At 46.5% G+C, this 25,820-nt stretch overlaps 2 protein-coding genes across 3 annotated transcripts in view; one reads left to right on the forward strand and one right to left on the reverse strand.

Moving 5' to 3' along the window:
• Positions 1-10,908, forward strand: part of LOC121561151 — an 85,268-nt gene extending 74,360 nt beyond the window's left edge. Inside the window, exons 9-17 of the mRNA XM_045214305.1 lie at positions 5,204-5,247; positions 7,393-7,430; positions 7,871-7,935; positions 8,068-8,282; positions 8,448-8,707; positions 9,313-9,447; positions 9,575-9,707; positions 9,790-9,819; positions 10,250-10,908. Of these exons, the coding sequence (XP_045070240.1) occupies positions 5,204-5,247; positions 7,393-7,430; positions 7,871-7,935; positions 8,068-8,282; positions 8,448-8,707; positions 9,313-9,447; positions 9,575-9,707; positions 9,790-9,819; positions 10,250-10,584 (1,255 nt within the window). The 3' untranslated portion in view covers positions 10,585-10,908. The remainder of the gene's footprint in view (positions 1-5,203; positions 5,248-7,392; positions 7,431-7,870; positions 7,936-8,067; positions 8,283-8,447; positions 8,708-9,312; positions 9,448-9,574; positions 9,708-9,789; positions 9,820-10,249) is intronic.
• A 6,476-nt stretch (positions 10,909-17,384) lies between these two features.
• Positions 17,385-25,772, reverse strand: chic2 (cysteine-rich hydrophobic domain 2). Of its 2 annotated transcripts, XM_041873788.2 has the most exons (7): positions 25,600-25,772; positions 24,791-24,998; positions 24,305-24,359; positions 23,557-23,712; positions 19,762-19,818; positions 18,499-18,558; positions 17,385-18,400 (listed from the first exon to the last, which is right to left on the reverse strand). In XM_041873788.2, the coding sequence occupies exons 2-7, from the start codon at positions 24,919-24,921 to the stop codon at positions 18,350-18,352; spliced, it is 510 nt and encodes a 169-aa protein (XP_041729722.2). In that variant the 5' UTR covers positions 24,922-24,998; positions 25,600-25,772; the 3' UTR covers positions 17,385-18,349. The 2 variants fall into 2 exon arrangements, with proteins under 2 accessions (XP_041729722.2, XP_045070248.1); XM_045214313.1 differs by lacking the exon at positions 25,600-25,772 and having other exon boundaries at positions 24,791-25,117.
• Positions 25,773-25,820: the final 48 nt, after the last annotated feature.

Consider the following 25,820-nt stretch of genomic DNA (forward strand, 5'->3'; position numbering starts at 1 on the left):
ACCGTACCCACGCCTTCCTCCGATGCGTCCACCTCCAGGATGAAAGGACGAGATGGATCTGGGTGTTTTAGGATGGGTGCTGTGGTGAACCTCTCCTTCAGCCTCTTGAAGGCAGCGTCAGCCTCAGGGTTCCAGGCCAGCTTCTGAGGCCCACCCTTCAGGAGAGAGGTGAGCGGGGTGGCTATGGAGCTGAAGGACCTGATGAAACGCCGGTAGAAATTAGCGAAGCCCAGGAAGCTCTGTAGGCCCTTGATGGTGGTGGGAACTGGCCATGACCTGACGGCGTCCGTCTTCACTCCTTCCATGAACACCCCCTGAGGACTGATCCGGTATCCCAGGAAGGAGATGGCCTGTTGGTGGAATTCACATTTCTCCCACTTCACCAACAGGCTGTGTTCCCAGAGGCGGAGTAGGACAGCTCGGACGTCCCTGACGTGCTCCTCGAACGTAGCCGAGTAGATCAGGATATCGTCGATGTACACCACCACCTGTCTACTCAGCATGTCCCGGAACACGTCATTGACGAAGGACAGGAACACAGAAGATGTGTTGCGAGGCCATAGGGCATGACGCAGTATTCATAGTGGCCTGAGGTAGTGCTGAATGCAGTCTTCCACTCGTCTCCTTCCCGGATTCGGATCAGGTTGTAGGCACTCCTCAAGTCCAACTTGGTAAAGTACCGGGCCCCTCGTAGCTGCTCGATGGCCGACGGAACCAGAGGGAGGGGGTACCGGTACTTGATGGTGACTGCGTTCAGCCCCCTGTAGTCAATGCATGGTCTCAGTCTTCCATCTTTCTTGGCCACGAAGAAGAAGCTGGCGGAGGCAGGAGAGGTAGAGCGTCTGATGAACCCCTGTTTCAGGGTTTCCGCCACATACTTCTCCATGGCCTCAGTCTCTGCCATGGAAAGGGGGTAAATGCGACTCTTCAGGGGGTGTTGTCCCTCCAGCAGGTCAATGGCGCAGTCCCAGGGCCTGTGAGGAGGGAGACACGTAGCCTTTAATGAAGAGAAGACATCGGAGAGATCTGCGTACTGAGTATACGAAGAGGCAGGACGCAGACGCAGGAATTAACAAGGTCAAGATTTACTGAACAATAAGCAAGAAAAATAAGAAAGATAGAGTACACGTACGGGAGTTGCAGCGAGGGGACAAGACTTTAAACTACCAATTGGATATCATGAAATTGGGGAGAAAAAAGGGGTCAAAAGTAAAATCAATCATCCATAAGTTTAAGATAGATATATCTGCGTTTCAATCCACCGCATCCACGGTGGCAGAGCTAGGGTGTTTTGTCTCAGGGGACTCATCTGAAGTCAGTACCGTTGATCTGCCAACTTCTGTTTTGTAGCGTCCAAACCATTTTGGCTACAAACTCATCTGACCCCACGTTGGAAAGGGGAGATTCCCACACACACTATAGTGTCCTCCATTTTGCGACCTACGACCCCCAAGATAACCGGTACCGGTTGGAATAAAAGGAATGTAATGAAAGTAGTGTTGTGCCCCCAAAAAAAAACAAAAAGGGGTTAAATACTGTATGTGTAAAACACATTCCCCAAGCTGTCTTATATCTACTAGATATAGAACAGACATTTCCAAACCTTATCCCTTTATGATACATTTTTTTGACTGTCTTTTTGCCATTCATGAATGAGTTATTCAATGCTTTTCTATGGGCTTAGATTAGTAGTAGTGGTGTGTTTTGAATGTGTTCTGTTGGACCTACAGACAGTTAGATTAGTAGTAGTGGTGTGTTTTAATGTGTTCTGTTGGACCTACAGACAGTTAGATTAGTAGTATTGGTGTGTTTTAATGTGTTCTGTTGGACCTACAGACAGTTAGATTAGTAGTAGTGGTGTGTTTTAATGTGTTCTGTTGGACCTACAGCCAGTTAGATTAGTAGTAGTGGTGTGTTTTAATGTGTTCTGTTGGACCTACAGCCAGTTAGATTAGTAGTGGTGGTGTGTTTTAATGTGTTCTGTTGGACCTGCAGACAGTTAGATTAGTAGTAGTGGTGTGTTTTTAATGTGTTCTGTTGGACCTACAGACAGTTAGATTAGTGGTGGTGGTGTGTTTTAATGTGTTCTGTTGGACCTACAGACAGTTAGATTAGTAGTAGTGGTGTGTTTTAATGTGTTCTGTTGGACCTACAGACAGTTAGATTAGTAGTAGTGGTGTGTTTTAATGTGTTCTGTTGGACCTACAGACAGTTAGATTAGTAGTAGTGGTGTGTTTTAATGTGTTCTGTTGGACCTACAGACAGTTAGATTAGTAGTAGTGGTGTGGTTTAATGTGTTCTGTTGGACCTACAGACAGTTAGATTAGTAGTAGTGGTGTGTTTTAATGTGTTCTGTTGGACCTACAGACAGTTAGATTAGTAGTGGTGGTGTGTTTTAATGTGTTCTGTTGGACCTACAGACAGTAACTCATGATACCGGGTGACTTCACATCTCTAAAGGCTTTCCCAAAGATAAGCAATGTCACCTGTAATGTCACCATCAGTGTTGACAGTGTGTTATGTCACATGTCCTCTCCGCACAGGCTACACAAACGCCTCACACCGCGCGGCTGCTGCCTCTCTAACCTGGTGGTCCCTGCACGCACCACACACCTGGAGTTCCAGGTCTCAGGCAGCCTCTGGAACTGCCGTTCTGCTGCCAACAAGGCAGAGTTCATCTCAGCCTATGCTACCCTCCAGTCCCTCGACTTCTTGGCGCTGACGGAAACATGGATTACCACTGAAAACACTGCTACTCCTACTGCTCTCTCCTCGTCTGACCATGTGTTCTCGCATACCCCGAGAGCATCTGGTCAGCGGGGTGGTGGCACAGGAATCCTCATCTCTCCCAAGTGGACATTCTCAATTTTTCCCCTGACCCATCTGTCTATCTCCTCATTTGAATTCCATGCTGTCACAGTCACTAGCCCATTAAACTTAATATCCTTGTCATCTATCGCCCTCCAGGTTCCCTTGGAGAGTTCATCAATGAGCTTGACGCCTTGATAAGTTCCTTTCCTGAGGATGGCTCACCCCTCACAGTTCTGGGGGATTTCAACCTCCCTACGTCTACATTTGACTCATTTCTCTCTGCCTCCTTCTTTCCACTCCTCTCCTCTTTTGACCTCACCCTCTCACCGTCCCCCCCTACTCACAAGGCAGGCAATACGCTTGACCTCATCTTTACTAGATAATCTAATCTCACTGCAACTCCCCTCCATGTCTCCGACCACTACTTTGTATCCTTTTCTCTCTCGCTCTCCTCCAACACTACTCACTCTGCCCCTACACAGATGGTAATGCGCCGTCGCAACCTTCGCTCTCTCTCTCCCGCTACTCTCTCCTCTTCCATCCTATCATCTCTTCCCTCTGCTCAATCCTTCTCCCTCCAATCTCCTGATTCTGCCTCCTCAACCCTCCTCTCCTCCCTTTCTGCATCCTTTGACTCTCTATGTCCCCTATCCTCCCGGCCGGCTCGGTCCTCTCCTCCAGCTCCGTGGCTTGATGACTCATTGCGAGCTCACAGAACAGAGCTCCGGGCAGCTGAGCGGAAATTGAAGAAAACTAGACTCCCTGCGGACCTGGCATCTTTTCACTCCCTCCTCTCTACATTTTCTTCATCTGTTTCTGCTGCTAAGGCCACTTTCTACCACTCTAAATTCCAAGCATCTGCCTCTAACCCTAGGAAGCTCTTTGCCACATTCTCCTCCCTGCTGAATTTGATACTGTGAACCATCAGATCCTCCTCTCCACCCTCTCCGAGCTGGGCATCTCCGGCGCGGCTCACTCTTGGATTGCGTCCTACCTGACCGGTCGCTCCTACCAAGTGGCGTGGCGAGAAGCTGTCTCCGCACCACGTGCTCTCACCACTGGTGTCCCCCAGGGCTCAGTTCTAGGCCCTCTCCTATTCTCGCTATACACCAAGTCACTTGGCTCTGTCATATCCTCACATGGCCTCTCCTATCATTGCTACGCTGACGACACACAACTAATCTTCTCCTTTCCCCCTTCTGATAACCAGGTGGCGAATCGCATCTCTGCATGTCTGGCAGACATATCAGTATGGATGACGGATCACCACCTCAAGCTGAACCTTGGCAAGACGGAGCTGCTCTTCCTCCCGGGGAAGGACTGCCTGTTCCATGATCTCGCCATCACGGTTGACAACTCCGTTGTGTCCTCCTCCCAGAGTGCGAAGAGCCTTGGCGTGACCCTGGACAACACCCTGTCGTTCTCCGCTAACATCAAGGCGGTGACCCGATCCTGTAGGTTCATGCTCTACAACATTCGGAGAGTACGACCCTGCCTTACACAGGAAGCGGCACAGGTCCTAATCCAGGCACTTGTCATCTCCCGTCTGGATTACTGCAACTCGCTGTTGGCTGGGCTCCCTGCCTGTGCCATTAAACCCCTACAACTCATCCAGAATGCCGCAGCCCGTCTGGTGTTCAACCTTCCCAAGTTCTCTCACGTCACCCCGCTCCTCCGCACACTCCAGTGGCTTCCAGTTGAAGCTCGCATCTGCTACAAGACCATGGTGCTTGCCTACGGAGCTGTGAGGGGAACGGCACCTCCGTACCTTCAGGCTCTGATCAGTCCCTACACCCAAACGAGGGCATTGCGTTCATCCACCTCCTGCTTGCTGGCTCCCCTACCTCTGCGGAAGCATAGTTCCCGCTCAGCCCAGTCAAAACTGTTCGCTGCTCTGGCACCCCAATGGTGGAACAAGCTCCCTCACGACGCCAGAACAGCGGAGTCACTCACCACCTTCCGGAGACATTTGAAACCCCACCTCTTTAAGGAATACCTGGGATAGGATAAAGTAATCCTTCTACCCCCCCCCCCTTACCCCAACCCCCCCAAAAAATAAAAATAAAATAAAAATAAATTTTAAATAAAAAATAAAAATAAAACATTGTAAAGTGGTGATCCCACTGGCTATAAGGTGAATGCACCTATTTGTAAGTCGCTCTGGATAAGAGCGTCTGCTAAATGACGTAAATGTAAATGTAAATTTAGGCCACCATAGAGAGTGGTTCTATCACCCGTTATACACCTTTGTATTGCTTATGAAGACTGTATGTATGCTATATAAAGCCTTTATAAGTTGTATTTAGTTTAATCACAGTCTATCCATCTGCTTTACCAACAGCAGAGACCATGGTGGAGAGTGTTGTATCAAGCCTGGACCTGAGAACACCAGAGACCATGGTGGAGAGTGTTGTATCAAGCCTGGACCTGAGAAATGTGAGTGTTAACTGATTTAATTGTTTTTCAATCAAAATAATTTTAAAGCGTTCATTATACTTGAGTCCCAGGCAAGGAACACAATCATGATCTATTTGGTCAAAACAAACTTAAATGTAGAGTCAGCAATATGATGTAGATGCACAAAGTAAATAGCAAAATGGGTCAATTTCTGCAACAACTACAGTGAGGGAAAAAAATATTTGATCCCCTGCTGATTTTGTACGTTTGCCCACTGACAAAGACATGATCAGTCTATAATTTTAATGGTAGGTTCATTTGAACAGTGAGAGACAGAATAACAACAACAAAAATCCAGAAAAATGCATTTCAAAAATGTTATAAATTGATTTGCATTTTAATGAGGGAAATAAGTATTTGACCCCCTCTCAATCAGAAAGATTTCTGGCTCCCAGGTGCCTTTTATACAGGTAACGAGCTGAGATTAGGAGCACACTCTTAAAGGGAGTGCTCCTAATCTCAGTTTGTTACCTGTATAAAAGACACCTGTCCACAGAAGCAAGCAATCAATCAATCAGATTCCAAACTCTCCACCATGGCCAAGACCAAAGAGCTCTCCAAGGATGTCAGGGACAAGATTGTAGATCTACACAAAGCTGGAATGGGCTACAAGACCATCGCCAAGCAGCTTGGTGAGAAGGTGACAACATTTGGTACGATTATTTGCAAATGGAAGAAACACAAAAGAACTGTCAACCTCCCTCGGCCTGGGGCTCCATGCAAGATCTCACCTCGTGGAGTTGCAATGATCATGAGAATGGTGAGGAATCAGCCCAGAACTACACGGGAGGATCTTTGTCAATGATCTCAAGGCAGCTGGGACCATAGTCACCAAGAAAACAATTGGTAACACACTACGCCGTGAAGGACTGAAATCCTGCAGCGCCCGCAAGGTCCCCCTGCTCAAGAAAGCACATATACAGGGCTGTCTGAAGTTTGCCAATGAACATCTGAATGGGTGGGTGAAAGTGTTGTGGTCAGATGAGACCAAAATCGAGCTCTTTGGCAATAAATCAACTCGCCGTGTTTGGAGGAGGAGGAATGCTGCCTATGACCCCAAGAACACCATCCCCACCGTCAAGCATGGAGGTGGAAACATTATGCTTTGGGGGTGTTTTTCTGCTAAGGGGACAGGACAACTTCACCGCATCAAAGGGACTTAGGACGGGGCCATGTACCTTTCAATCTTGGGTGAGAACCTCCTTCCCTCAGCCAGAGCATTGAAAATGGGTCGTGGATGGGTATTCCAGCATGACAATGACCCAAAACACATGGCCAAGGCAACAAAGGAGTGACTCAAGAAGAAGCACATTAAGGTCCTAGAGTGGCCTAGCCAGTCTCCAGACCTTAATCCCATAGAAAATATGTGGAGGGAGCTGAAGGTTCGAGTTGCCAAACGTCAGCCTCGAAACCTTAATGACTTGGAGAAGATCCCTCCTGAGACGTGTGCAAACCTGGTGGCCAACTACAAGAAACGTCTGACCTCTGTGATTGCCAACAAGTCATGTTTTGCAGAGGGGTCAAATACTTATTTCCCTCATTAAAATGCAAATCAATTTATAACATTTTTGACATGCTTTTTTCTGGATTCTGTTGTTGTTATTCTGTCTCTCACTGTTCAAATAAACCTACCATTAAAATTAGACTGATCATGTTTTGTCAGTGGGCAAACGTACAAAATCAGCAGGGGATCAAATACTTTTTTCCCTCACTGTAAGGGCATTAGAGCGCGATGCTAAACTTCTCAGCTGTTTTGGTCCAGTGACTACCACGCTGTAAGAGAGTGAAGAGAACCCGTGCACATGGGCAGATACTGTGTGAGAGAGAAGTCAGGCATCTTGCTCATCACAATATCTGCGGTGCTGCTCGTACAACATCATTTAGCTGACTCTACCTTTAAGCTCTCATCCTGGGATCTACCAGAAATCAGGCCCCCAACATCTCCAAAACATGGACCAGAACCATGTTGTTTCCTGCTTCCACAAACATTCATTAATATAACACTGTGTGCTAATGAGACTGTTGCTAACATATATAGATTTTTATTACAAGTCTATTTAATAATTATTAATTAGTTATTACATGAGATTGTCCATTTTAAATAACTACTACTTTTGACTTCAGGGATTCCTCAGAGCTGTAAGACTTGTGACCATGTTGAGGTAAGTCATAATGTCAATTCTCACTTTTACATACCTTCAGGAGTCAGGGACAGTCTGAAAGCCAGGTGTGTACTGACCAACCATTCATACTGGGATATAGACAGTACTGTGTTCTGCTTTAGTAATATAAACACAGTCTGAAAGCCAGGTGTGTACTGACCAACCATTCATACTGGGATATAGACAGTCCTGTGTTCTGCTTGTAGGAATGCAGGATTTTAGCTGTTGTCATATTTTGTCATTAGACAGTTTAATTGACATTAGATTAGTTACTTTGGTTAATGGGCCAGTTTCCCGGACACAGATTAAGCCTAGTCCTGGCCCTTAAAGAACTTTCTATTGAAACTTCCATTGATCATGCTTTAATTCCAGCACTAGACTCAATCTGTGTCCAGGAAACTGGCCCCATATGTATAACTGACATGCTTGCCCTTGTTCAGGACTCCACACACTGGCTTCAGATTGAACCCTTGACTTCCACTGTCCAGGGAGTGACAATGTTCAGGTAAAATAACTACTTTTAACATTAAATGCCACTTGCTAGTGTATTTCCCCATTACCTTTGGGAATAGGCTTCTAATCCAACCTCTCCATTTGACGATTGACCCTCTCTACCATATCTTGTTGTTGCCCTCAGGCACAGGACACCCAAAGGGCGTTATGAGTGCACAGTGTCTGGGCTCCGCTGGGTGTGTGACAGAGATGTCATTCTGAAGTATCACTTCAGGAACTGGTATCCCTACAGTCACCTTCTGAAAGACATGCAGTACGGACAAGGTGGTCCATTGCTGGACATCACTATGGAGTTAGGTGAACTGGAGGAAGTTCATCTGCCACACTTTGTCTGTTTAGGTAAAACCATATTGACATAGAAACTGAGTTTCACTTCCTGAATTAATGAATGAACTATTCTGGGAGTTTGTTTACTGTGATCTGATACTGCATATTCTTTGTGTTTTAGTTGGATGAATAATATAATATTTGTCTTTCTGTCTCCTTTTTTATTGTGTTGTTCAGGGACCAACCCTTCCCTGAGGAATGAGATGAAGATTCTTAATGTAGAGGAACATGGAGTGTCTGTTGAGGAAGTGCATGAGGTCACCAGATTCCATGCTAAGATTCTCCATCCCAAGTTCTCACCTATCGCTGTTATACTGAGCTATATCTTTTTTTGGAACGTAGATGTCCACTGTGACGTGGTCCTCTATATGGCAGTAAAAAAGGCAACAGTAATTTCACGGCTGTACATGCTCCTCAGAAACTCCAGTCAGAAAGAGGTGAGGCACAATCATTGAAATGACAACAGTATGTTGAAACTTACTAAAGGAAAGCTGATAGGTTGTTGAAAATCTATAGATTACAAAGACAACATGCAGCTCTGTGAGAAATCTATTTCTGTCTCATTCATTTGAAGAGCCAGTAGACGGCACTCTTCTCTCTGTTCGAAGGAGAACCCAATGACCCGGGGCAGTGAAGGGGACATTGCCTGTGTAAGGTGCTGTCTTTCGCATGGGACGTTAAACAGATTTCCTGACGCTCTGTGGTCACTAAAGATCCCATGGCACTTATCATAAGAGTAGGGGTGTTAACCCCGGTGTCCTGGCTAAATTCACTATCTGGCCTCATACCATCATGGCCACCTAATCATCCCCAGCTTCCAATTGGCTCAATCATCCCCTTTCCCCTGTAACACTTCCTGAGGTCGTTGCTGTAAAATAGACACTCTTCTCAGTCAATTACCTGGTAAAATAAGGGTAAAATAAATAAAAAATAGTGTACACATTTTTGGGGTTGATAAAAAGGGATTGCTCAGTGAGCTGCATGTTGTGTGAATTATTAGACTACATTGTTCAGACTGACTACTACGTTGCTCATTTTGTAGGCTGTTCGGGACCGGGAGAAAAATCAGGTGTCCCAAGGATATTCAGAATTTCTGCTGTCAAGTCCAAACGGGTCCTTAAAGCTGAACAGTTGGTTTGCACTCAAGAATCCCCATTCCTCCTCCATCAATCCAGAGGTGCAGTTTTAGCAAGCTGAGGACATGAATCTGTCATATTATATATTCATAACTGGAATATCATTCTATTTCTTTCTCTCTCTCTCTGTCTGTCGTCTCAATCGTTGCACCATATGACCTTCTACAGAAGATTCAGCTGTTACCTGCAGACACCACACCAAGCTGTTGTAAGATGGTTATGAGAAACACAGGGGTTGACATTGAGATGGAGTTAATCGGGGATGATGAGAGGACAGTATGGAGAGATATGGTACCAACAGGTAGGAGAATATGTCAATCATAACTCTGTTATTTTCTGACAGATGCTATTTAGTGATTAAAACCTCTTTTTGTTTCTTTCAGATGAATACATCCCTGAAACCCATTCAACTAGTAAGTAAACATGAGAGGTACAAACCAATGGCTTGAGGGCCAGTCGACATGGTTTACTGTTGGACTAGTCCTGATTATAAAAGGCTGTCTTCAAGAACAATGACATCTTCTCCAGGACTTGATGTAGATTAGCCTGGTTCTGAATGCCCCAATGACATCTCCTCCAGGACTTGATGTAGATTAGCCTGGTTCTGAATGCCCCAGGCATCTTTTTCTACGTCTGTGAAAACTGACCCTAAATATGAATGAAACAGTAGTGGTGTGATGTGTTCATTGATTCAGGTTGTTATTGTTACAGAATGTGTTCTTAATGCAACGATTAATAATACAATGAAGACTTTTACTGTAGGTCACTCTGAAAGAAGTCTGTTTCTAAATGTCTGAAATGTGAATGAACAAATGTAGTTCTATTGTAACCTGACTCTCTCAGGTGCTGTGTTGGGGGCAGGGCGTCCGGCTGAGAGCAGTCTGACTGGTTCTGCAGAGCAGCAGCTGCGTTCTGTACGGACAGAGTTTGTGAGACGAGTGTCAGGACCTGTCCTGGATGGTCTGCTGGAGGGACTCCTGCAACACACAGTCATCAACCAGGAGGAAATGGAGTCAGTAAAGGTGATAGCTGAGAGGGCAGAGAAGGCATGTGACATCATCGACATGGTGTTGAGAAAAGGAACTGAGTCATGTTCCAGGATGATCAGCCTTCTTGGGGAGCTGGACCACTGTCTTTGGACACAGCTTCAGAACAACAGTGTTGGGGTACCTACCTAATGGTAGAATGGATAGTAACATTGTTGGGGTACCAACCTAATGGTAGAATGGATAGTAACAGTGTTGGGGTACCAACCTAATGGTAGAATGGATAGTAACAGTGTTGGGGTACCAACCTAATGGTAGAATGGATAGTAACAGTGTTGGGGTACCAACCTAATGGTAGAATGGGATAGTAACAGTGTTGGGGTACCAACCTAATGGTAGAATGGATAGTAACAGTGTTGGGGTACCAACCTAATGGTAGAATGGATAGTAACAGTGTTGGGGTACCAACCTAATGGTAGAATGGATAGTAACAGTGTTGGGGTACCAACCTAATGGTAGAATGGATAGTAACAGTGTTGGGGTACCAACCTAATGGTAGAATGGATAGTAACAGTGTTGGGGTACCAACCTAATGGTAGAATGGATAGTAACAGTGTTGGGGTACCAACCTAATGGTAGAATGGATAGTAAGTGTTGGGGTACCATCCGGTAGAATGGATAGTAACAGTGTTGGGGTACCAACCGAATGGATAGTAACAGTGTTGGGGTACCAACCGAATGGATAGTAACAGTGTTGGGGTACCAACCGAATGGATAGTAACAGTGTTGGGGTACCAACCGAATGGATAGTAACAGTGTTGGGGTACCATCCTAATGGTATAATGGATAAATAAAGATAAATCCACCTTTCCCCCGTACATTGAAGAGACTCTCCACACAGACACACTGTTGTTTTTGGTTGTGACCTCTCACCCCTTTACCATTGTAAATAAGGATTTGTTCTTAACTGACTTGCCTAGTGAAATAAAGGTTAAATAAATACATTTAAAAAAAACACTTGTTTTTGGTCATGGCATTTTGGGGCTTCTATGTGTTCATTTGTTTTGGCACCTTAACACCCCTCATTATCACCATCTATGGACACTTCCACTCACACACACACCGTTGTTACTTGGATATAGTTTACTTCAATAAATATGTTTTTCTTTATCTCTGCGTTGTCTCCCTCTTTGTTACGGGCTATGAGCCGGTTCATAACAGTGTATAAGAATAATCATCTGAATCATTTGGGCTCCCGAGTGGCACAGCGGTCTAAGACACTGCATCTCAGTGCTTGAGGTGTCACTACAGACCTCCTGGTTCGATTCCAGGCTGTATCACAACCGGCCGTGATTGGGAGTCCCATAGGGCGGCGCACAATTGGCCAAGTGTTGTCCGGGGTTTGGCCGGTGTAGGCCGTCATTGTAAATAAGAATTTGTTCTTAACTGACTTGCCTAGTTAAATAAAGGTTAAATAAAAAAATATATACAAAATTGGACCGGGGCGACCTGATCAGCATTACTACTCAACACCATGGGGGTGTATTCACCAGGAAACAGACCTGATCAGCATTACTACTCAACACCATGGGGGTGTATTCACCAGGAAACAGACCTGATCAGCATTACTACTCAACACCATGGGGGTGTATTCACCAGGAAACAGACCTGATCCTAGATCAGCATACAGGTTCACACTGAATGCTTTCCCCCCCTTAAAAAAAACAGGGTAAGGACCTACCTGAATTTGTCCAAAAGAAACTGTAGGTTTTTTTTGCAAAATCTTATGCTACGGTGGGCGACTATTAAATACACCCCTGATCTGACTGGGCTGTAATTCTTTGTCAATAATTGGTTCCTAAAATGGTTCCACAGGGCTCTTGTTTACCTAGAGTTTAAGAAGGAAAGAGCGGTAGAGTAGACACGAGAGAGTAGACGAGAGAGAGAGAGAGACACGAGAGAGAGAGACACTACAGAGAGAGAGAGTAGACACGAGAGGGAGAGTAGACGAGAGAGTAGACGAGAGAGAGAGACACGAGAGAGAGACACTACAGAGAGTAGACACGAGAGGGAGAGTAGACGAGAGAGTAGACGAGAGAGAGAGAGACACTACAGAGAGAGAGAGTAGACACGAGAGGGAGAGTAGACGAGAGAGTAGACGAGAGAGAGACACGAGAGAGAGAGACACGAGAGAGTAGACACGAGAGGGAGAGTAGACGAGAGAGTAGACGAGAGAGAGAGAGACGAGAGAGAGAGACACTACAGAGAGAGAGAGTAGACACGAGAGGGAGAGTAGACGAGAGAGTAGACGAGAGAGAGAGACACGAGAGAGAGACACTACAGAGAGAGTAGACGAGAGAGTAGACGAGAGAGAGAGAGACACTACAGAGAGAGAGTAGACACGAGAGGGAGAGTAGACGAGAGAGTAGACGAGAGAGAGAGACACGAGAGAGAGAGACACGAGAGAGTAGACACGAGAGAGAGAGAGACGAGAGAGAGAGACACTACAGAGAGAGAGAGTAGACACGAGAGGGAGAGTAGACGAGAGAGTAGACGAGAGAGAGAGAGCAGAGAGAGAGACACTACAGAGAGAGAGTAGACACGAGAGGGAGAGTAGACGAGAGAGAGTAGACGAGAGACTACAGAGAGAGACACTACAGAGAGAGAGAGAGAGTAGACACGAGAGAGACACTACAGAGAGAGAGTAGACACGAGAGAGACACTACAGAGAGAGAGAGACACTACAGAGAGAGAGAGTAGACACGAGAGAGACACTACAGAGAGAGAGTAGACACGAGAGAGACACGAGAGAGAGAGCGAGAGTCGACACTACAGAGGCAGAGACAGTGACACTACAGAGAGAGAGTGAGAGAGTCGACACTACAGAGAGAGTGAGAGAGTCGCACACTACAGAGAGAGAGAGAGAGTCGACACTACAGAGAGAGAGAGATCGACACTACACAGAGAGAGAGTCGACACGAGAGAGAGAGAGCGAGAGAGTCGACACTACAGAGAGAGAGAGAGAGAAGACACGAGAGAGAGAGAGAGAAGACACGAGAGAGAGAGAGTCGACACTACAGAGAGAGAGACACTACAGAGAGAGACAACACTACAGAGAGAGTAGACACTACAGAGAGAGACCGATCGCATTACTACAGAGACAGAGGGGTCGTACACGAGAGAGAGCCGAGAGCAGTGACACTACAGAGAGAGAGAGAGACAGAAGCAACGCAGCACCAGAGAGAGAAGACACGAGAGAGAGAGAGAGAGAGAGAGAGACACTAGAGAGAGAGTAGACACTACAGAGAGAGAGACACTACAGAGAGAGAGACACTACAGAGAGAGAGAGTAGACACTACAGAGAGAGAGACACTACAGAGAGAGTAGACACTACAGAGAGAGAGAGAGACACTACAGAGAGTCGACACTACAGAGAGAGTAGACACTACAGAGAGAGAGAGACACTACAGAGAGAGACTACAGAGAGAGAGAGAGAGAGAGAGAGACACTACACAGAGAGAGAGAGAGAGAGAGAGACACTACACAGAGAGAGAGAGAGAGAGAGAGAGAGAGAGAGAGAGAGAGAGAGAGAGAGAGAGAGAGAGAGAGAGAGAGAGAGAGAGAGAGAGAGAGAGAGAAGACACTACAGAGAGAGAGAGAGAACACTACAGAGCCAGTGAATATAGTATTTGTTTCTGGGTAGTTTACTGTCCATATGCCTCATACACACACCTGTTACATTTACACACCTGTTCAGAAATACTATACAAAGAATATAAAAAGGGGTGAAAAAGATCCAATCATGGACTGAGATTAATTGAAAACATAACTACACACGCAGGAAATCTGCTTATGGCATTAAACTTGCTTTATATGTGAGGTAACCAATCAGAAAGCTTGTTGATGGCCGGTAAACCAATCAGAAAGCTAGTTGATGACGTATGAACCTAAGTGGTCTTGGTGATACCAACCCTCCTCCCAGAGAGCTACTCTCTAACGCGCCTAATTCTGCTAGTCAAGGTTCTGATTAGACTGATTAGTAGAATCAGGTGTGTTAGAGCAGGGTTGGAGCAAAAGCCTGCACGGCCAGTAGTATCTCTCCAGGAGAAGGCTTGGCCGTCCCGTTTTAATTCAACATATTCCTGTATATCCATGGTAACCCCCTGAGCATGACCCTCGACCTTTACTGATCAGCCAAAGCTGTCCCAAACAGCATCCTATTCCTTATACATAGCCCTATGGGCCCTGGTCTAAAGTAGTGCACTACATAGGGAATAGGGTGCTGTTTGGTACAGACAGAGACTCAAGGCTGAGTGTTTAACAGTACAAAGAGATTGAGAAATGACAACAGAGAAGTAGGGAGAGCACCGATGCAGAGAGAGATACCAGTGGAGAAAAGAGAGACCAGTGGAGAAAAGAGAGTGAGAGACCAGTGGAGAAGAGAGCGAGAGACCAGTGGAGAAGAGAGAGCGAGATACCAGTGGAGAAGAGAGAGAGAGATACCAATGGAGAGAGAAGAGAGATACCAGTGGAGAAGAGAGAGAGAGAGAGAGATACCAGTGGAGAAGAGAGAGAGAGAGATACCAGTGGAGAAGAGAGAGAGAGAGATACCAGTGGAGAAGAGAGAGAGAGATACCAGTGGAGAAGAGAGAGAGAGATACCAGTGGAGAAGAGAGAGAGAGATACCAGTGGAGAAGAGAGAGAGAGAGATACCAGTGGAGAGAGAGAGAGAGAGAGAGAGATACCAGTGGAGAAGAGAGAGAGAGAGAGAGAGAGAGAGAGAGAGAGAGAGAGAGAGAGAGAGAGAGAGATACCAGTGGAGAAGAGAGAGAGAGAGAGAGAGATACCAGTGGAGGAGAGAGAGAGAGAGAGATACCAGTGGAGAGAGAGAGAGAGAGAGATACCAGTGGAGAGAGAGAGAGAGAGAGAGAGAGATACCAGTGGAGAGAGAGAGAGAGAGAGAGATACCAGTGGAGAAGAGAGAGAGAGAGAGATACCAGTGGAGAAGAGAGAGAGAGAGAGATACCAGTGGAGAGAAGAGAGAGAGAGAGAGATACCAGTGGAGAAGAGAGAGAGAGAGAGATACCAGTGGAGAAGAGAGAGAGAGAGAGAGATACCAGTGGAGAAGAGAGAGAGAGAGAGATACCAGTGGAGAAGAGAGAGAGAGAGAGATACCAGTGGAGAAGAGAGAGAGAGAGAGAGATACCAGTGGAGAAGAGAGAGAGAGAGAGAGATACCAGTGGAGAAGAGAGAGAGAGAGAGAGATACCAGTGGAGAAGAGAGAGAGAGAGAGATACCAGTGGAGAAGAGAGAGAGAGAGAGAGAGATACCAGTGGAGAAGAGAGAGAGAGAGAGATACCAGTGGAGAAGAGAGAGAGAGAGATACCAGTGGAGAAGAGAGAGAGAGAGATACCAGTGGAGAAGAGAGAGAGAGAGATACCAGTGGAGAAGAGAGAGAGAGATACCAGTGGAGAAAAGAGAGAGAGAGAGATACCAGTGGAGAAAAGAGATCAGTGATGAAAAAGAGAGAGAGACACCAGTGATTAAAGGAAGACTAAACCAAACCCAGCCATTAGTGTTTGAGCAACAAGGGTCATGAGGAGTGCAGCTTGGTATGACTTCCAAATGGCACCCTATTCACTATACAGTGCATTACTGTTCTAAAGTCGTGCACTACAAAGGGAATAAGATACCATTTACGACTCAGCCTTTAACTCAGGTGAGTATTCCACCACGGTTCTGTCTGTTCACCATTGGTTGGCTGGGAAGCCTGCTGGCATTCATCTAATACACACACATTCAAAATGAGACACACACACACACACACACACACACACACACACACCGACAGCAGTAATGCAAAAACATCCACCTTCCTTGTCACAGAACAGGTAAACAAAACCAGAACAGGTAAACAAAACCAGAACAGGTAAACAAAACCAGAACAGGTAAACAAAAAAAAACAAGGTGAAGAAAAACAATCAGTTCCGTTCGTTCTGCATCGCTGATCATCAGTCCTCTGCCTGTCGCTAGGCAACGGTCACTAGGCTGACACTACAGCCCAGCGCCATGGATACAGGAAACCGGCCCATGTCCAGGTGTAGCATAGGGGTCCATACACATAGGCTCTAATCCCAACTGGCACCCTATTCCCAATGAAGTGTACTACTTTAGACCAGAGCTGTGGGGAAAGTAGCACATTATATGGGGACTAGGGTGCCATTTGAGGGTGTGACCATAGAGTACAGTCAGACAGTTTGTGTGATTGTCTCTGGTTTAGGGGTGACAGTCTAGTGTGTAGAGATGAGGGAGATAGGAGAGTCTTCCATCTGAAATGACACCCTATTGGGAGGAGATAGGGGAGTCTAGGGCTTCCATCTGAAATGACACCCTATTGGGAAGAGATAGGGGAGTCTAGGGCTTCCATCTGAAATGACACCCTCTTGGGAGGAGATAGGGGAGTCTAGGGCTTCCATCTGAAATGACACCCTCTTGGGAGGAGATAGGGGAGTCTAGGGCTTCCATCTGAAATGACACCCTATTGGGAGGAGATAGGGGAGTCTAGGGCTTCCATCTGAAATGACACCCTATTGGGAGGAGATAGGGGAGTCTAGGGCTTCCATCTGAAATGACACCCTATTGGGAGGAGATAGGGGAGTCTAAGGCTTCCATCTGAAATGACACCCTCTTGGGAGGAGATAGGGGAGTCTAGGGCTTCCATCTGAAATGACACCCTATTGGGAGGAGATAGGGGAGTCTAGGGCTTCCATCTGAAATGACACCCTATTGGGAGGAGATAGGGGAGTCTAGGGCTTCCATCTGAAATGACACCCTATTGGGAGGAGATAGGAGAGTCTAGGGCTTCCATCTGAAATGACACCCCATTGGGAGGAGATAGGAGAGTCTAGGGCTTCCATCTGAAATGACACCCATTGGGAGGAGATAGGAGAGTCTAGGGCTTCCATCTGAAATGACACCCATTGGGAGGAGATAGGGGAGTCTAGGGCTTCCATCTGAAATGACACCCCATTGGGAGGAGATAGGAGAGTCTAGGGCTTCCATCTGAAATGACACCCTATTGGGAGGAGATAGGGGAGTCTAGGGCTTCCATCTGAAATGACACCCTATTGGGAGGAGATAGGGGAGTCTAGGGCTTCCATCTGAAATAGCAGTCTATTCCCTAGATAGCGCCATACTTTTGGCCAGAGCCCTGTTAGGGAATAGGGTACCATTTCAGACGTAGCCTCTGTGTTTAGTTTGGCTGTTCTTTCTACTGATACACTTGACTAGTCAAAGGCTGATGATGCTGCAAGTTCCACAACTGTTCTACCAATGTTCCGTTGGAGTTCCATAGCTGTTCTAATGATGTTCTGTCAGAGTTCCATAGCTAATCCATTGAAGTTCTGTCAATGTTCTATAGAAGTTCTGTTAATGTTCTGTAGAAGTTCCGTAGCTAATCCATTTGATTGTTACCTCAGCGGTTCCATAGAGGTTCTAGAACAGCACGGAGTGTCTCATAGTTCAGGTTGGGGAACAATATAAGGGGGTATAAATCTGATTAAAGATTGTGCCTCGTGTACAGGGAAGGGGTGTGAGGAGGAGGGGTTCATCATTGCAGGTCCAGAGCTAGGAGTCCACGTTCTCCAATTCCACAGTTCTATGGTTCCGTTAACACCTTTCTGAGCTGGGTCTCCCAATGACCACCCACAAACCGGTGACAGTCAATAGGTCAGGGGTCAAAGGTTGATATCAGAGAAGGGGGAGGGCCTTTAGGGTGTAAACAGGTGTTTTCTGGGTATATAGAGAAGTCAGACGATACCCAGTAAACACAAAATGGTGGTGTAGTTTCATGGGTATGTGGCTGGTTAGGGGAGGAAAGAGGGGGCCATTTTGGATAGGTGACTGAGCCAAGTGAAGAGAGGCACCATGGGAGGATGTGGGTGGAGCCCACGGAGGGCTAGTCCGGTCTGAGGATGGGGATCTTGGGTAGGAACTCTATCAGGATTACCTGACGGGGAAGAGAGAGAGAGCGAGACAGAGGTTATTCAAAGTGTGTGTGTTACTCAAGTACCCCATCATGTTTCTGTGTGTGTACATGATACTCACATATTCCATCATGTTGTTGGTTTCACACTTCCTCTTGCTCAGCCTCCAATGTAGACACAGCTGAGAGAGAGAGAGAGAGAGAGAGAGAGAGAGAGAGAGAGAGAGAGAGAGACACAGAGAGAGAGAGAGACACAGAGAGAGAGAGAGAGAGAGAGAGAGACAGAGAGACAGAGAGAGAGAGAGACACAGAGAGAGAGAGAGAGAGAGAGAGAGAGAGACACAGAGAGAGAGACACAGAGAGAGAGAGAGAGAGAGAGAGACACAGAGAGAGAGACAGAGAGAGAGAGAGAGAGACAGAGAGAGAGACACAGAGAGAGAGAGAGAGAGACAGAGAGACAGAGAGAGAGAGAGAGAGAGACACAGAGAGAGAGAGAGAGAGACACAGAGAGAGAGACACAGAGAGAGAGAGAGAGAGAGAGAGAGAGAGAGACACAGAGAGAGAGAGACACGAGAGAGAGAGAGAGAGAGAGACAGAGAGACAGAGAGACAGAGAGACAGAGAGAGAGAGAGAGACAGAGAGAGAGAGAGAGAGAGAGAGACAAGAGAGAGAGAGAGAGAGACAAGAGAGAGAGAGACAAGAGAGAGGAGAGAGACAGAGAGAGACACAGAGAGACACAGAGAGACACAGAGAGAGACGAGAGAGAGACAGAGAGAGACAGAGAGAGATTAGTCAAACTTAACTACCTCTCCACCCCCCCCTCCCCCCCGCCAACACACCTTGTGGTACAGTCGGCTGTTCTCCCACTCCACCCCCCCTCCCCCGCCAACACACCTTGTGGTACAGTCGGCTGTTCTCCCACTCCACCCCCCTCCCCCGCCAACACACCTTGTGGTACAGTCGGCTGTTCTCCCACTCCACCCCCCTCCCCCCGCCAACACACCTTGTGGTACAGTCGGCTGTTCTCCCACTCCACCCCCCTCCCCCGCCAACACACCTTGTGGTACAGTCGGCTGTTCTCCCACTCCACCCCCCTCCCCCTGCCAACACACCTTGTGGTACAGTCGGCTGTTCTCCCACTCCACCCCCCTCCCCCGCCAACACACCTTGTGGTACAGTCGGCTGTTCTCCCACTCCACCCCCCCTCCCCTGCCAACACACCTTGTGGTACAGTCGGCTGTTCTCCCACTCCACCCCCCTCCCCCCGCCAACACACCTTGTGGTACAGTCGGCTGTTCTCCCACTCCACCCCCCCCCCCCGCCAACACACCTTGTGGTACAGTCGGCTGTTCTCCCCCTCCACCCCCCCCCCCCTGCCAACACACCTTGTGGTACAGTCGGCTGTTCTCCCACTCCAACAGCTTCTCCATGGATCTCTGTGTCTGTGGAGGAGAGAGAGACGGGTAACCTTGAGTATGGTCTGTGTGTATCTGTCTGTGGAGGAGAGAGAGACGGGTAACCTTGAGTATGGTCTGTGTGTATCTGTCTGTGGAGGAGAGAGAGACGGGTAACCTTGAGTATGGTCTGTGTCTATCTGTCTGTGGAGGAGAGAGAGACGGGTAACCTTGAGTATGGTCTGTGTCTATCTGTCTGTGGAGGAGAGAGAGACGGGTAACCTTGAGTATGGTCTGTGTCTATCTGTCTGTGGAGGAGAGAGAGACGGGTAACCTTGAGTATGGTCTGTGTCTATCTGTCTGTGGAGGAGAGAGAGACGGGTAACCTTGAGTATGGTCTGTGTGTATCTGTCTGTGGAGGAGAGAGAGACGGGTAACCTTGAGTATGGTCTGTGTGTATCTGTCTGTGGAGGAGAGAGAGACGGGTAACCTTGAGTAAGGTCTGTGTGTATCTGTCTGTGTGAGTGTCAGGGCACGCATGTCTGTGTGTGTGTGTGTGTGTGTGTGTTATATATATATATATATATCTCTCAGTGGGTGTGAGTGTGTGTGTGTGTGTGTCTCAGTGTGTATATACACTGCTCAAAAAAATTAAGGGAACACTAAAATAACACATCCTAGATCTGAATTCTTATTAAATACTTTTTTCTTTACATAGTTGAATGTGCTGACAACAAAATCACACAAAAATGTATCAACCCATGGAGGTCTGGATTTGGAGTCACCCTCAAAATTAAAGTGGAAAACCACACTACAGGCTGATCCAACTTTGATGTAATGTCCTTAAAACAAGTCAAAATGAGGCTCAGTAGTGTGTGTGGCCTCCACGTGCCTGTATGACCTCCCTACAATGCCTGGGCATGCTCCTGATGAGGTGGCGGATGGTCTCCTGAGGGATCTCCTCCCAGACCTGGACTAAAGCATCCGCCAACTCCTGGACAGTCTGTGGTGCAACGTGGCGTTGGTGGATGGAGCGAGACATGATGTCCCAGATGTGCTCAATTGGATTCAGGTCTGGGGAACGGGCAGGCCAGTCCATAGCATCAATGCCTTCCTCTTGCAGGAACTGCTGACACACTCCAGCCACATGAGGTCTAGCATTGTCTTGCATTAGGAGGAACCAAGGGCCAACCGCACCAGCATATGGTCTCACAAGGGGTCTGAGGATCTCATCTCGGTACCTAATGGCAGTCAGGCTACCTCTGGCGAGCACATGGAGGGCTGTGCGGCCCCCCAAAGAAATGCCACCCCACACCATGACTGACCCACCGCCAAACCGGTCATGCTGGAGGATGTTGCAGGCAGCAGAACGTTCTCCACGGCGTCTCCAGACTCTGTCACGTCTGTCACGAGCTCAGCGTGAACCTGCTTTCATCTGTGAAGAGCACAGGGCGCCAGTGGCGAATTTGCCAATCTTGGTGTTCTCTGGCAAATGGCAAACGTCCTGCATGGTGTTGGCCTGTAAGCAATACCACCCTCATGGAGTCTGTTTCTGACCGTTTGAGCAGACATGCACATTTGTGGCCTGCTGGAGGTCATTTTGCAGGGCTCTGGCAGTGCTCCTCCTGCTCCTCCTTGCAAAAAAGGCGGAGGTAGCAGTCCTGCTGCTGGGTTGTTGCCCTCCTACGGCCTCCTCCACGTCTCCTGATGTACTGGCCTGTCTCCTGGTAGTGCCTCCATGCTCTGGACACTACGCTGACAGACACAGCAAACCTTCTTGCCACTGCTCGCATTGATGTGCCATCCTGGATGAGCTGCACTACCTGAGCCACTTGCGTGGGTTGTAGACTCCGTCTCATGCTACCACTAGGGTGAAAGCACCGTCAGCATTCAAAAGTGACCAAAACATCAGCCAGGAAGCATAGGAACTGAGAAGTGGTCTGTGGTCACCACCTGCAAAACCAGTCCTTTATTGGGGGGTGTCTTGCTAATTGCCTATAATTTCCACCTGTTGTCTATTCCATTTGCACAACAGCATGTGAAATGTATTGTCAATCAGTGTTGCTTCCTAAGTGGACAGTTTGATTTCACAGAAGTGTGATTGACTTGGAGTTACATTGTGTTGTTTAAGTGTTCCCTTTATTTTTTTGAGCAGTGTATATATATATATATATATGAGCTCTGTGTGTGTGTATATATCTATATAGATATATATCTCAGTGTGTGAGTGTGTATATATATATATATATATATATATATATACATATACACACATATACACACACAGTTGAAGTCGTAAGTTTACATACACCTTAGCCAAATATATTTAAACTCAGTTTTTCACAATTCCTGACATTTAATCCTAGTAAAAATTCCCTGTCTTAGGTCAGTTAGGATCACCACTTTATTTTAAGAATGTGTAATGTCAGAATAATAGTAGAGAGAATTAATGTATTTCAGCTTTTATTTCTTTCATCACATTCCCAGTGGGTCAGAAGTTTACATACACTCGATGAGTATTTGATAGCATTGCCTTTAAATTGTTTAACTTGGGTCAAACGTGTCGGGTAGCCTTCCACAAGCTTCCCACAATAAGTTGGGTGAATTTTGGCCCATTCCTCCTGACAGAACTAGTGTAACTGAGTCAGGTTTGTAGGCCTCCTTGCTCGCACACGCTTTTTCAGTTCTGCCCACACATTTTCTATAGGATTGAGGTCAGGGCTTTGCGATGGCCACTCCAATACCTTGACTTTGTCCTTAAGCCATTTTGCCACAACTTTGGAAGTATGCTTGGGGTCATTGTCCATTAGGAAGACCCATTTGCGACCAAGCTTTAACTTCCTGACTGATGTCTTGAGATGTTGCTTCAATATATCCACATAATTTTCCTTCCTCATGATGCCATCTATTTTGTGAAGTGCACCAGTCCCTCCTGCAGCAAAGCACCCCCACAGCATGATGCTGCCACCCCCGTGCTTTACAGTTGGGATGGTGTTCTTCGGCTTGCAAGCACCCCCTTTTTTCTCCAAACATAACGATGGCCATTATGGCCAAACGGTTCTATTTTTGTTTCATCAGACCAGAGGACATTTCTCCAAAAAGTACGACCTTTGTCCCCATGTGCAGTTGCAAACAGTTGTCTGGCTTTTTTATGGCGGTTTTGGAGCAGTGGCTTCTTCCTTGCTGAGCAGCCTTTCAGGTTATGTCGATATAGGACTTGTTTTACTGTGGATATAGATACTTTTGTACCGGTTTCCTCCAGCATCTTCACAAGGTCCTTTGCTGTTGTTCTGGGATTGATTTGCACTTTTCGCACCAAAGTACGTTCATCTCTAGGAGACAGAACGCATCTCCTTCCTGAGCGAGTTTAACAAGAAATTTGTGGAGTGGTTGAAAAACGAGTTTTAATGTCTCCAACCTAAGTGTATGTAAACTTCCGACTTCAACTGTATCTCACTGTGTGCATGTGTGTATGTATATATCTCAGTGTGTGTTATATATATATATATATCTCAGTGTGTATATATATCAGTGTGTGCATCTCAGTGTGTGTATATATATATATCTCAGTGTGTATATATCTCAGTGTGTATGTCTCAGTGTGTGTTATATATATATATCTCAGTGTGTGTGCATGTATATATATCTCAGTGTGTATGTCTCAGTGTGTGTGATATATATATATATATATATATATATATATATATATATATCAGTGTGTGTGTATATATATATATATATATATCTCAGTGTGTGTGTATGTATATGTCTCAGTGTGTGTCTCACCCTCTTGCTCAGACAGATGACGGGCCAGAGACTGAAGCCCAGTGTACAGCAACAGCAGAGACAGCCACACAGCAGCCACCGCACGTTCACTGGCAGCGTCTTCTTCAGACAGCCGTTAACGTGGTTCATACTGGCCTTGAACTCCTCTGGCGCCACCTAGGAACACAGGACAACCACGGGGGAAATACTAACATCAGATTAATTATTCATAATTCAACATGAAATGTACTGAAACGGGTAGGGAGAGTGAGCTTGTCCGAGGGTGGAATCGAACCCAGAAGATTCTGGTGGGGAGACCTGCACACTATCAACGTTTCCAAGAAAGATTGTTAGCTGTCTCGGGGGAGTCGATATTACGTCCTAATAAACATAATGTTGTTCCAATGAATTCAGGTGACTCTTTATAAGTTAAAGTTGCATATACAATACTACAAAGTTACAATACTGTAAAATTGCCTTTTGTAAGGTATTCTCTCAGAGTTAGTAGCTAGCTGGAAATGCAGGGTTGCCGGGTATGATAGTTGTTTCTAGAGAATGGCACCGCAACACTATCCCAATACAAAAAAAATATACAATCATGGTTGATGCACACCTGGCAACTGCCCTGACCACCTGCAAATCATTAAACCTCTGAGGGGCACATGTCGAAAATGGCAGCTTTAAATCAAATCAATGTTTTTATTTGTCAAATACACCTTACCGTGAAATGCTTACTTTACAGAACATGTATGTGCTTTCGTGGACTCACCTTCCCTGTAAGTGCCGATGGGAACTCTGACTCAAACTTGTTACTGAGTCCAAACCTTCGGGGACAAGAACATGGCAAGTAAATGCATTATTTGATGCACACACACTGTCACTAGTTAGCCTCATAACCCCTTGAGTGACGTTATATTTTAACTATTTTACTAGACCACATACGGAAAGTATATTTAGCTAACCAGGTAGTTACGATGTTTAGTCATTTTGTTTTAAAGGTAGCTAGTTAGTATCTAAGTTGACAGACTAATAGGCTGGCCATGTTATCGTAAATACACCGACCTGATTATGTTAGCTAACAAGCTAGCTTTCTGCTAACAAGCTAGTTAATGCCAAACGGGGTTCGTAGTGTACTTTCGTTTACTAGCTAGCTACATAGCGCTTAGCTAATCGTTACTTTATGACAACTAACGTTAGCTACCTACGGGTGCTTCGGTCTTTCCCAACCCCCCCGCGAGCCTTGCCGGTTGCTTACACAGTGACGTGGCCAGATCCTCGGACGACCACCGGGTCTGGAGCGTACTTTAGCAGCTGCTCCTCAGCGGCCCTCTCCTCGTCCTCTTCCTCTTCCTCCTCCTCGTAGATCTCGTCGAAGTCCTCCATCATCGCACGACTCGGCCTCGCGCTTCCCCGGTGAGGAGCCGGGAGAGACACGGTGCCGTCTTTAGGGAGTGGATGCTTCCCTATTTGAAAACGATTTAAAAAAACGTCGGACAACAACCAAACAAAAAAGTATCCGGCAACGACGAAAGCTCGCTAGCTAGCTCTGGTGGTGGGTCTCCAAAACAGAATGTCAACATCCGCCGCAGTGCCCCGCCAAAACCGGAAGGGGGAGAGACGTTCTTGCCTCGTCGATTTAGGAATTCCACAGAATGTATTTATTCTGTGTATTCCAAATGGCATTCTGTTCTACATATCAATATTTGCTCTCAACATATGTATCTAAGAGTAGCTAGCTATCGTATGTTTTTGGTTAAGGTATGTAGCTATTTGTAATTGATTTATAGTTGCAGTAAAGAACAGACATGTGATTCAGAGTTGAGATGATTAGGCCTGCTTGTGACTGTACCAGTGTGCCATGATGATCACACATGAGCTAAACCTCTTCCGTCTGTCCATACCTCTAAAGCTTTATCATATGAAGCAACCGTCTATGGGAAAACAATTGTTTTTCATTAGTTGTAGCTACTAAGCTGTGTGCATTTTAAAAAACGACACATTCCAATCCATACTGTTTATTGACCCTAGGTCGGCAGATTGCAAACACAGAGATAGATGACTTACCTTTTGTATGTGTGCCATTTTTGCGTCTGTGGCAGCACCATTGAGGCAATCTCAATTTAAGTAGTACATTTTCTTCACGATTGGCTGATCACTCCTGATGACGTTGGACATGACGACAACAGGGTCACCAGGAGGTATCAGCTAACGAAGTTGGAAGTCCCACCCAGTTGACTGTATTAAAATGGTGGAAGCCCTCAATGCCTCTCGCCATGCTAATACGG

The sequence above is a fragment of the Coregonus clupeaformis genome, unplaced genomic scaffold (genome assembly GCF_020615455.1).
Source record: "Coregonus clupeaformis isolate EN_2021a unplaced genomic scaffold, ASM2061545v1 scaf0233, whole genome shotgun sequence".
Classification (NCBI taxonomy): Eukaryota; Metazoa; Chordata; class Actinopteri; order Salmoniformes; family Salmonidae; genus Coregonus; species Coregonus clupeaformis.